Raw genomic sequence first — 12,398 nt, 5'->3', positions numbered from 1 at the left:
ATCAAAAAATGGAAAATAGGTTGGGCCAGCAGCCTGTGGGAAAAGTAAAAAGCATTAGGTTTGAGAAGTGGCCTTGAGGGCTGTGCTCTAGAATTACCCTTCTATCTAGCATCTTTTCCCCATTAAGTCTGGAAAGAAAAGTTTATTAACTAAGACCAAGAGTTATTTTGTTCTTTTACTTCCTGACTTTTCCATAATGTGGTCTTATTTTAAGGGAGCAGTAAGGTGCTTTATTAAAAGTTAGGGCTTTGAAACCATTAAGTAGGAATCAAACTTTTCCTACCTTTTAGCTGGTTAATAGTACAGTATTGTTACCAATCTCCCTGAGCCCATTTCCTCTTGTATGAGATGGGGTTTTTAACAGTATTAATTTGTTGTGAGGATTAAGTGACAATATCCTTTGACATTTTTTTACTAGAATGGTATCCGTAAACCTATTAAGTTGTGAAAAAAATTAACAGGCTTTGAAACCGCCTAAAGGTGCTTTTCTTCCCCACCTTTTAGATCTGGATACAACAGCTTTAATACTACCATACCTTAAACCTAGGCACCTTTGTCTCATTTATTCGGCTTGTCATCAGTTCTCACCACCCTCCAAACACTCCAATACCAGCCAGGCCCCGAGTATTTCTTGCTACTTTGACCTTCTTTGCCTTCGTGTCTTCCCAGCTATAAAATTATGCATACATCTTTTAGGCTATACTATACAGCACTCCCCTGCAAAGGTCTCCAAGCAATTGTTGCTCACTCAGAGCCAGATCTAATGAATTCTTTGCTCCTGTCCTTCACTGATAACTCATTGCCAACATGTCAGTTTCAGAGCTTTCAATTCCTACTTAAGCTTAATATATCCTGGAAATCACTGTTTCCTTGAGACTTTGAGATAGGCTACACAAAGACAAGAACCACAATCCCACACTACCATTCATTTAACCCAAAGTCACAAATTGATGGTATTTCAAGACCCCCTCAAACTTTATTTTGTCCTCAGGAGAGGGGACATGGTAAAATGGTAGGACCACACTTTAACTTGATACTTAGCTTAATTCAAAGCCCAAAGGAGAACTACCAAAGTGAAGTCATGAGTTATGCTTTACCTACCTCTATACCTAGGAGAGAGAACCAAGGTAAGGTTCATTGCCCAAAGCACTCAATGTCTGACGTGTTCAATTAGCTACCAATCAATGCCAGGTTAATAATTTAGAAGCAATGAGTTTAGACCAGCACTTATCAAGTCAATCACAATCAATTTAGCAGTCCCAACCTCTAAACAAAAAAAAGGTGCACTAAACAAATGTATCATTTTAAGAGGTATACTAAACACGGGTATGGGACTTGCAGTCACGGGTACAAAAGGTGTTGGTCTATACACCCAGTATTCTCTTTCCCATAAGGGTAAATAGAATTTTCTGTGCTTGTTTCTTAAAATCATTTTTTCCCCTAACCCCTCCTCCATATCATTTTTACCCTTTCACACTAATCTCTAGGATGCTGCTAGTAATCCATCCCAAAGCTACAGGATGTTTCCTACTCTTGGCTCAGAACTCCCACTTCCAAAAATTGAATATCAGGACTGTTTATTCTCTGCAGATTTATTGTTGAGTAATCTTATCTTTATATAATACAGAACAATTAAAGCTGACCAAGTGCAACAAATAAGCCTGCTGATTACACACATAGCTTTATACCAACCATATAACGCAGCCAGTTGTCAAAATTCCAAAAACAGAACATCCAAACTTCCAACATACTAATGATCATTCAGACCAGTAAATAAATTTGAGGCAGATCAGTATTCCCAAATTGTAAAGTTATCCAATAACTTTGTTTAAAAGCATAAGAAGCAAGGGCAGACAGCTGTGCCACCAGCATGAAATTTTTTTTGCACCAAAAGCTTGACCAGAAAACTCAAAATTGTTACTGCCCTACGATACTTAAGATATTTAAAGTCCAAATAAAGAATCTACTGGCTCTAACATTCTGAAGTTTACCAGATGCTACCAAAAAATAACTACATGAGGTGTTGCTAAATATAGGTTGGATTTACAAAACTACTTTAGTCTTTTTTAACATTTCTGATTGACATCTTTAATTACTTTGCACCAGCCTGGCAAAATAAGATAAAGTATGTTGGTGTTCGTGAACTGAAAAACCTAACTTGGGAATTAACAGATCTCTGCTCAGAATAAGGCAATCCATTTGAAGAGACAGAGGAGAATATCTGCACTGGAAAATTTTGCAAAGCTGGTTTACATGAAGATGTTTTGTCCCAAATTCAGACAATTCTTCAAACATGCAAAAATTTTGGCATAAAATTGATTAATGTTTGAAAACAAAGAAACAAAAGAACATTGAGTATAACTTCCTAGAATGGAGAACTCGAATTTGACACCATCCTATCTAATAGGCTGAAAACCTCAATTAGTTACTATACTTAAATAGGCTTCAGAAAAATCAGTTTCTCCAGCATTAAGTCCAGCTACTCTTGCTCAGTTCCTGTTGCGCTCACTTTATAGCAAGTCAGTGGTCCCTATAGCCTGACAAAAGAGATCATTAGCCTGATAACATCTAATGACGCCAACTCCAATAGATTAATTTAGGGACTTGTCATGATGCATTCATGCTAAGGGGGACTCACTCGAGTTCTTACCATCTTACCCAAAACTCTAAGTGTAGAAAGGAATCTTCCAAGTGTATATATACTATTCAGTGATGTTCAAAACTTAAATAACACCATTAAACTTTGAATGTAGGTCTGTATGAATATGGTTAATATCAAGGTTGACTCCTGAAGGCTACCAAATTGAGGAGCATTAATACTGAACACAAATCAAAAATCTAATTAGAAACATTTTATTTTAAATGTGCCAAATAAAAACCCACATTTTCAGACCATAGGATGTTAATACATTCAACAAAAATTTATATTACCTTACTGCTGTGAATTTACAGAGTAATAGTCCAGATCCGTTTTGATTAGATGGTTGAATTACCCTTCCCTAAGTTACACTTTACAGACATCACAAATCCCTTATAATAATGTAAACAAAATAACTTTTCCCTAAAAGGTGAACTTGAGAACTTCAGTCCACTCTTTCAGGACTTGCACTTCTTCGCGGACTTCCTGATGGGGAACGACTAAAAAGAAAAACATTAGGTTTGGAACCAATTAGTGTCTACTGAAACTCTTCTTGCATATATGTCAGGGCAAAACTCAAGTTTCAATAAATTCAAAGGTGGCCAAAAGTAGTAAATTCCTACAGCAGAAGTCTAAAAAATTACGTAAGGCTTAATAGCTTCTTCAAGAATATTACAAAATTTAGTTAAAGAGAACAACTACTTGAATTTTGGGGATTTTTTTTTTTTTGGATCACCTAAGAAACTCTGCATCTAGTATTTTAATATATAGCACCAATTCTCCAAAGAGCTCAAAGCCCGGAAAGCAGGCAGTAAGCAAACAATTCTGCAGAGGCCACACCTGACAGTTAAGATCTGGCAACAAATTATTTAGCTTACCTTCTTTTTGGAGATGGAGATCTGGACTTCGATCGGCTGTCAAAACAGGAGAAATTCTATTAATAAATTCTATTAAAGAGAAATTCTATTAAGAAAAAATACTATCCAACCCCTTAAGTCACATTACCACGAAATGAACCCCCAAACTGTCTTGACCTTAAATTGTCCTGCAGTTAAACTGAAAATGAACCTACCAATTTCTCACTAACAAAAGCTAATCTTATAACACCTGTTCTTCATAAAATAAGCAAACTGCTTTATTTTATCACAAATAATCTTTTACACTCTACTCTAAACACCATGAACTCAGAATGCTTCTCCATGCATCTATCAATTCTAACACAGGACTTACTATAACCCCAAATTCACCAACTTCTTTTTCACTGTAGCTTGACACACCCTTGTCCAGGAAGTCAGCCAGAAGAGGCCATGTATAAATGAAATACTAAAGTTTGGTTTATTAATAAGGTATTGTGTTCCTACTCAACACCTAAGCTTACAGCTAACACTTGAAACGTCAGCAATTCAAAAACACTTTGGATATTGGTGCCATGTAACTAGAAGAGCATCAATGAGATTTTTACCCTACCTGCTTCTTGGTCGTGAAAGAGACCTGGATCTTGATCTCGACCTGGACCGGGATCTTAATAAAAAACAGAAATACAATTATACCAATTAGTCCATAGGAGTAATTTCCTTCAGCAACTACTGAGTACCTTATTAGATAGGCTAGGAATAGTGGCTAAAACAGAGCAAGATGCCATATATCAGTCCAAGACTGGACAAGTAATTGCTTTCGGCAAGTTCTGTTATCAAATAAAGAACCACCTTTTCAATTATCTATCATGAGTTGGGTTGTCACAGTTCCTGTACAGAGGTATATTCTTAAACAGTGTAGAATATCCAAAAGAAATATATGGTGTTCGTTTGAAAAACTGGTATTTTATCTTAAAAGAATCAAAGCAAGCCCCTGAACTGAAACCATTTCTTCAGGTGGTAAGCTAAGTGAAAAGCCACGATTGGGTAAGGCTTTGTTCTTGGATCACCAACAAACTGTCATGGTTCAAGGGCCATCTATTTGTCACACAAACCAAATCAGGCCGACATACACATCTTGAGGTCCTGCAACCAAGTTAAATGCATTTATCTAGAGTCCAGAGATTTTTCAATTGGACCACAGGTTTTTGAATCCCTGAATTTATAAAGACTGTGCTATTACTGAATAGTAATAATTCCCAGTAGTATTCCCTACCACTGACACATGAGTAGCACTATCAACTCATTATCTAGAATTTTATCCATTTCCATCACCTTTTAAGGTCTTCTACAAAGGAAGTAAAAAATCCAGAGGTGCCTTATTTGATTTTTAACTTTTTAAATTTCAGTGTCTAACCCAAGTATCTGGTTAAACAGGCCACGTTCATCCATATGTATGTTACCCTAAACAAACTTTCCATGGTCTCAAACTCACCCCCACCATTCCAAAGAGAAACTTTGTTTTAACTTGCTTCTAACTCTAAATAAATCTCCTCCTGGTTCTGAAGGGTTTCTTACCAAGTATCTGGCAACTATCATCTTCTAGTGCTATTATCATTTACCTACACAACAGATACAAGCTGACTCCAGAAAAGTTTCCAACATGTTTACCCAGAGTGTTCACTGGAATGATTTGAGGATTTGTGCTTTGGACCCTCCTCTATCACCTCTGTAACAGCCCTTAAAGTCTTTAGTTGGGCTTTTCTTCATCTGGACGTGTACACATTCAACGTTTTCCTGAAGCATTCCATGTCAATTAGGTCCTTAAGATACTCCACTGCTGTCATTAAGACGTGACAATCCAAATACAAATAAGGGGAAAAAAAGGTGCTACATACTGGAAATACCTCGATCCTTTTATAGAACCAGACCTAGATCGTCTGAGTGAAGCTGATCTCGATCTACGAAGAGACACAGATCTTGATCGCCGAGGAGATGCCGATCTTGACCTAAAAATTAAATCAAAGTTGTTTAAGTCCACTTCCAATTAAAGTTTTTTTTTTTATCTCTTGTTAAAACTTGAATTAAGCAACATCTCTCACCTCCTTCCCCTGCTCCTGCTGCGAGAGCGAGAGTATCGCCTACCTCTGGATCTTGAATGTGATCTAGACCGTGACCTATTTTTCAAGTCAGAAAAAAGCAAAATGTTAGATGGCAACTCCTTTTTAGAGTTCGTGTGCCTCTGCTGAAATCAAATCTCAAAACTATTTAAACTTAGTGTCTCATTTGGAAATAAACTCTGGGCCTATTAGTTGTCTTTTTTTTTTTTAACTACCTAAAAAAAGATTTGTTAAAAGCTCAATTACATCTTAGAATTACATAATATAAAACACTGTAAGGTGTATTTAAAATAAACCTTGCAAGTTTGCAGGTCGACCCTCTTTGGCCCATGGTCTAGTAGATCTAGACGATCTAGAAGTATCTATAGCCGATCGCTGCATCTAGATGTTTTCTTCAATCTAACGACGATCAAACTGACAGCCAAATGAGCCAGGTGAGGCTTGATTGACGCAAGAAGATTTTTCTAGTTGGGAATGTGGTCAATCTGGTGTTCCTCTTTCTAAACCGGAGGGGGCCCCAATTGTAAGCCAAATTTACTGTTACGGCGATCACCGTCTCAAATTTTCTGCCCTTTAAAGAATAAGGTGAAGCTAGGTGTAGATGACTCGAGGGGATCTGGCCTCTTATGCTGATCACCTCAAGGTCTAGGAGGATCTTAATTGTCGGATTTGCAAGGCGCCTCAGCATGATATCATAAGGCTCGTGACATTCTGAATCAAGGCGACTGACTCAAACGAAGAAACCTGAAAGGTTTTGACCAGGTTGATTATTAATACATTAACATTTAATTAAACAAAAACTGTAAAATACACCTGTACAATTAACATTCAAGTTTATAGAAAAATACTAGTTTCTGCCTTGCTAATAAGAAAATTAACTTGATTAACCAGTACACCAACCACTCCTTTATTAAAATAAATACCTGCTTCTTCTTCGGCGGCTATAGCGATGACAATCATAAGCATAATGTCCCTTTTCGCCACACTCATAGCATCTATCATTGGGATCAAAGGGACGTCGGGCAGGTGGTCTATCAAAACGAGATCTCCGAGGCATGCCTGTTGATAGTTCAACTCTCACTCGGGAACCACAAATCACTCTATAAAAGAAAAACAACGAAATTCTAATGCTTAAAAACAAAACAAAACAAAACACGTGACTCCTATATTTAGAACTTTCCAACCACTCTTTGCCCTCACAAGCTTCAGCTATACCTTTAGAAGCCTTTCAAACTCCACCTTTGTTCCCCAATTCCTGTCTTCATAAAATGACTATTTAAAATCTCCTCCAGACAACAGAATCCAAGCTTAGCACAGGAATATTCTCACAAACACTTAAGTTTCATAACCGACATGTTACTTACTTCCCATCCAGGCCTCGCACTGCATCTTCTGCATCTCTAGGATCTTCAAATTCCACAAAGGCAAATCCCGGAGGATTTCTGGCAATCCACACAGTTCTTAAGGGACCATAATAACTGAAAGCCCTTTCTAATTCTCCTTTGCCAGCACCAGTTCCCAGGTTACCAACATACACCTTGGTTTCTGTTTAAAAACGCAAATAGAAAAATATATGTTATGAAAAAACGGGCTTAAGTTTGAATTCTTTGCCTTAGAAGAGTCCATCCTTAAGACTGCAAAGCATGTTTAACGCTCTCTCAAGGATTGACTTTAGCCTTAAAACCAACAAGTCCGTACATTTCTGAAAAGCTAAGCGTACGACAAAGTTCTTAACGTTCAAATGGAGGCGATGGAGGGGAACCTCCAAAAAACACAAGCACAGCCGCGTGGTAGGACACTCCGAGGCATGGGGCGGGATCCGCCCCGGCCCCGCCCCCGCGGCCCGGCAGGCCCAGGCGCGCCAGGAGCGCGCGCGGGCCGGCGGCGGCAACGGCGTCGGCGGCGAGCTGGCCCCGGCGGAAGCCAGACCGGGAGAGCGGGGCTGCGCCGGCTCTCATCGTCCGCGGCAACCGCCCCAGGCGCAGGCTCGCCCACGACTCCAAGTCCCCCGCCCCAGAGTATAAATCGCGCTCGACAGAGCTCCAAGAGAAAAAGACACCAGCCGCCAGACCTAAAGATGTTATGTCTCCATTCCCACTCAGCAGTCCGACCGACTGACGAGAACGCGCAGCTCGAAACTGCCACAGTTTTGTTCAGTCTTAAATTCACTCCTTTTACGTCTGCGACCACATCTGTCCGCCAAAGTGGCGGGAAAGCGCCAAGAAAATGCGCCACCATGGTCGTCAATGTGCGCAAAATGGCAGCCGAAGGCGGGGGGGCGTGAGGTACGGGCGGGCGGCTCGAAGAAGGGCAACAACAAAACAGGGGTCGAGGGCTGGGCGGGGAGACGAAAATGCCCAAGAATAGGTATCAACCCCGGCACAGACCTACCCCAGCCACCTCCTGTCCTCCTTCAATACCCCGCCCCTGCCGTCTCCGGCTTCGTATGGTGTACGCCGAAGCCGCCATTACGCACGCGGAATAAGTCTCCCAGCCGCCGCGCCAACCTCACGGCTCTAAAGACTCACTACACCCACAGCAACGTCCCTCACTGGCCCCTACCCTCTTACCTCCTCCGTACCGCCCGTAACGCGACATGATGACTGGCCTGCGAGCTCGGCTCTTTCAGCTCGCAGCGCCCAGAGATCGATAACTACAAAGCCTACAACGCAGCAACAGTCGCCAACGGTCCCGGCGGCACTACGAGGAAAAGTCTGGGTTCGCGCTTATATATGCGGCGGCTGGGTTTCTTTGCGCATGCGTCATCTCGACGTTCTGCGCGGCACAAAGGAGGAAGGAAACAGCCGAGAAGCGGCGCGGAGGGAACTGAAAAGGCTAAGACGCGAATCACTGGCGGAGGGATACGTTCCCATGGCAACGCCAAGGGCTCGCCTGTGAGCCCGCCCCCTTCCCTTTCCCTGTGCCCTCCTTATTTTCCTCCCTTCTCCGTCCACGCTTTCGTTTTCCCCAATCTCGGAACCCTCAGCCTTGGTAATCTTACTGCAGGTGCACGAGACCGGGTTTATGAAAGGCTGTAAAATTTAACCGCTGATGTTGCAGCCGTCGCCGCCTTTCTGCTGAGGGACCTGGCCTAGGCCGCTACTCATTGATCTTCGGGGCTCGTCAGAGGTAATCGGGAGTTTGGCCAGGGTGAGAACTCCATGAACCCCGCCGTTGTGAGTAGTGGTCTCTGCACCACAGGCCTCTAAAGGGGTGACGCCCTCAAGGGACCGCCCGCCCTGCACCGACCATCCAGCCACTTCAGAACCAGCCACCAGTGTTCAGCAACACGGCCCCAGTTCTTGGAGTCAGGAGGACAAAGGAATAGAGGGTGTTTTTTCCCCCTGTTATATTGCCGTGAATCCTTAAATCTTTTTGGTAGTGGCAATTCTGAAATTATTTGCATTTGAAGCACAGAGTATTTGTGCTTCCTTTCTAGTGCTTTCTGCTTTGTATTGTAGTACCACATCTCATCCACTAATATTCAGATCCTGAGGACGAGGACTTTGTCTTCTCTGAGTAGCAGCCTTGCTGCTCAGCCACTCTGTATATTCAATAAATGAAAATCTTTTCTTTGTTAGAATCGCTTAAAAATCCAGTTTCAACTTTATACAATGTATTTGCCAGATACCAGCTCTATAAATACAGATTTAACTTCTTTTTTTACCATCCATTAAAAAAAAAGACATTACACTATAAATACTTGGAATACACGAGTTGGAAATATTCCACAAAACAAGGGGAAATTCTTAGGTATTTTTATTTTTTTCATCTGCTGTAACTTCACTTGGTAGGTATAGGTGTGGGATACAGAGTATAGGAGAAAGGGGGCTTAGTTAAATAAGCGTGTATTCAGGTAAAGTATGAATTCTCTCAGAGTAATGCTGCGAATTTATATTTTTTTCCATAATTTTTCAAATTATGGAAGAAATTGGTCTATTTCAAGAAAACCTCTAGTAAGAAAATAGAAGTTTATAGTCTGTTATATTTGTTCTCCCTTATTTATTTTTTGTTGTTATCTGCTTAACAGGGTTTTTCTTAAAAGGATTAAAGAATAAAGAACTTTTATATACTCCTTTATATATTCTTTATATAGAAAGTGCGTAGGTACAAAGTGTAGGTAACTTATTAAAAGGTAGTGCTTATTATGCTGCATACCTCCTCATAGGCCTCAATAAATATTTTTTGGCTCTGAATACAAAGTCTGTTGTACAAAAGAGAATTTTTAAGCAAATAATAGTGTAAACAATAAGAAGAGCAATTGTCCAACTTACAACAAACTGATTTCAACACATTAAGGGGAAAAGGGTAAACCTTGACTGGTTTGCCTGCCCCTCTGTACCTAAGTATTATTTCTCTCTCATTAAAGGAGGGCCAGTTCTAGGCTGGGCTTTACTAACCTTGTTGCCATGAAAAAATAATAGTACTATATACTACTTTCGTACAGTGTTATACTGAAAACCCTTTCCCTAAGAACATGTAACCAGTTCTTTTCACTAAATGTCAATCCAATCAGGGAGATTTTTTTTGTACAGAGTTCCTGTATTCCTGCTGATTCTTTTGAAATAAGTTTCACATACATAATTTTCTGCCTCTAGAATTTTGGGTTAAATTAATGTCACATTTCCAGATTCAGTTTGAATGTGAAAGTTACTTAATTCAATTCAACAAATATCCTAATATTTCCTAATATCCATTGAATAATTCTTAAGTTTCTGTTGTTAAATATTGATAATATTATTAGTTTATGAAGGGAGGGGTAATTCTTTTGAAAGCTGCAGCTTTCAAATTTTATCTGCATTTCCTAGATTCACTATTTCCAGAGAAGCATTAAAGAAATACTCACGTTTTATCTTACTTTATTTTTAGTTTCACTTTTAAGTCATTGTCTCCATTTTAGCTTGAATGTGAAAACTTTAAAACAAGAAAAACAAGTTTAGACCTTTTGCACATGTATTACTTTTTAGTATAAAAAACAGTCTTTATTAGAATAGTCTTTATTAGAATAGTATTACCAACAGTAGTTTTTTTTTTTTTTGGTTCGTTTTTTGGCCTCAAGGCTTCCGGGATCTTAGTTCCCCAACCAGGGATTGAACCTAGGCCCTCAGCAGTGAAAGTGTGGCGTCCTAACCACTGGACTACCCGGGAATTCCCCCAACACTAGTCTTTTAATATGTATTTATGTATGTTCTGTGTATGTTTGTACTGTAGGTCAATCCAAACAGCTATGTTCAACCACAACTTCCTTTTCTTGTTTCAACATTTCATACTCTTCTATTCCCTCTAGAATACTTTTAAATTCTGGGAAGGAAAAATTATTAGAGGCATGTTTATAAGTCTTTCATATTGTGTAAAGAAATTAACTTCTCATTAGCCAAGTACTGGGCTGCAATCAGTACTGAAGTATATAGGAGGAAGAGGGGAGCAACAGTTAAAGAGCACCGGTGCTTTGACCAACTGCAAGGAGTAAACTAGGAAAAATTGTGATGCAAGAGTGATCCACTGATACAAATATTACCTAAATAGATGGTTTAGGCATGTAAAGCAATCCAGGAAGAGGGAGGCTTTCTGAGGAATGCCTGATTTTATTAAAAAGTGAGAAACTGTAACGTTATCAAGCCCTAAAACAATCACTTGTGTTGTTCCTTCTCTAAAGGAAGAGTATTAATGAAAGGGACTTGGTCAGCTTGGTGTCTTAATTAGAGAGAGCTAGACTACCTTAGACTTTGAGTTTAGCACTTAGCACTATCTTGGAAGGAGCGAATCTATGTTATTGACCACCTCTCAGCTGTACTTAGAGACTTTGTTTGATGTTTTGCCTAGTTGCTCCGCAGCATGTGGGATCTTCCCAGACCAGGGTTCAAACCCGTGTCCCCTGCATTGGCAGGCAAGTTCTCAACGACTGTGCCACCAGGGAAGCCCTCTTCTTTTTAAAATTTTCTTACTCTCTGACTTTTTCTCAATTTTTTGGGGGGGTTAAGTCATGCTTTGTTCTTTACTAGAGATTCTAGATTCTTGAATTTGGGGAGCTAGATAGATCTGAAAAAATTGGGGGGATGGAGGGGACAAACTTTTTCTATCAAGAAAACACGTGAGACTTAAAAAAAAATTATCCTCAGCATCCTTTCATTTAAAAAAAATTGGGGGGAGGAGCATTTTACCAGAAAAAAAAAAAAAAAGAAAGACATAGTCACAGAATAAAGGATGGTTTTTCCCAAGAAAGAGTGGTTGGCAATAGTTTATATTTTTCTGAGATGGGAAAAATTTTCATTGAAGTTCAGACAGACTGACAGTCTTTGTAGCAGGATTTGGGAACACTGCACTCATCATGCTGCAATTCTAGGTCTTAGTCTCATTGAAAAATGAGGTTGTTAGACTAGTGATCTAACAAAAGTCCTCCTATCTCTGAATTTCAAGCCATTTCTTTCATATGCAGTTTTAACTTAATTATCTATTTGAGAGTTACAGTGTATGTATCCATTTGTCATAAGATTTGAAGTAGATTTTTGCTTAAAAAAATTTTTTTTAATTTGTTTTATTTTTTTGGGCGTGCTGCTTTCGGGATCTTAGCTCCCCAACCAGGGATCGAACCCAGGCCCCCAGCAATGGAAGAACTGAGTCCTAACCACTGGACCTCCAGAGAAGTCCCTATTTGTTTTTCTGTTTTTTTTTTTTAAGTATACCTAATCTCATAGATACTAGCCTCCAAGACTAAATTTTGTAATAAAAGTGACAATTTCCACATTGCTCCTGAACACATATCTCCCTATATCACAGGGAAATACC

The 12,398-nt window shown here is 39.7% G+C and overlaps 1 protein-coding gene across 2 annotated transcripts; it reads right to left on the bottom strand.

Annotated features, from left to right (window-relative positions):
- Nucleotides 1-2,837: 2,837 nt before the first annotated feature.
- Nucleotides 2,838-8,342, bottom strand: SRSF7 (serine and arginine rich splicing factor 7). Of its 2 annotated transcripts, none has more exons than XM_060169090.1 (8): nucleotides 8,183-8,342; nucleotides 6,977-7,157; nucleotides 6,536-6,712; nucleotides 5,595-5,669; nucleotides 5,400-5,501; nucleotides 4,106-4,159; nucleotides 3,517-3,552; nucleotides 2,838-3,138 (listed from the first exon to the last, which is right to left on the bottom strand). In XM_060169090.1, the coding sequence occupies exons 1-8, from the start codon at nucleotides 8,208-8,210 to the stop codon at nucleotides 3,084-3,086; spliced, it is 708 nt and encodes a 235-aa protein (XP_060025073.1). In that variant the 5' UTR covers nucleotides 8,211-8,342; the 3' UTR covers nucleotides 2,838-3,083. The 2 variants fall into 2 exon arrangements, with proteins under 2 accessions (XP_060025073.1, XP_060025072.1); XM_060169089.1 differs by having other exon boundaries at nucleotides 5,391-5,501; nucleotides 8,183-8,341.
- Nucleotides 8,343-12,398: the final 4,056 nt, after the last annotated feature.

Source organism: Lagenorhynchus albirostris, chromosome 13, assembly GCF_949774975.1.
Source record: "Lagenorhynchus albirostris chromosome 13, mLagAlb1.1, whole genome shotgun sequence".
Lineage (NCBI taxonomy): Eukaryota > Metazoa > Chordata > Mammalia > Artiodactyla > Delphinidae > Lagenorhynchus > Lagenorhynchus albirostris.
The sequence above is the reverse complement of the archived record's forward strand: the minus strand, read 5'-3'. Positions and strand labels throughout refer to the sequence as shown.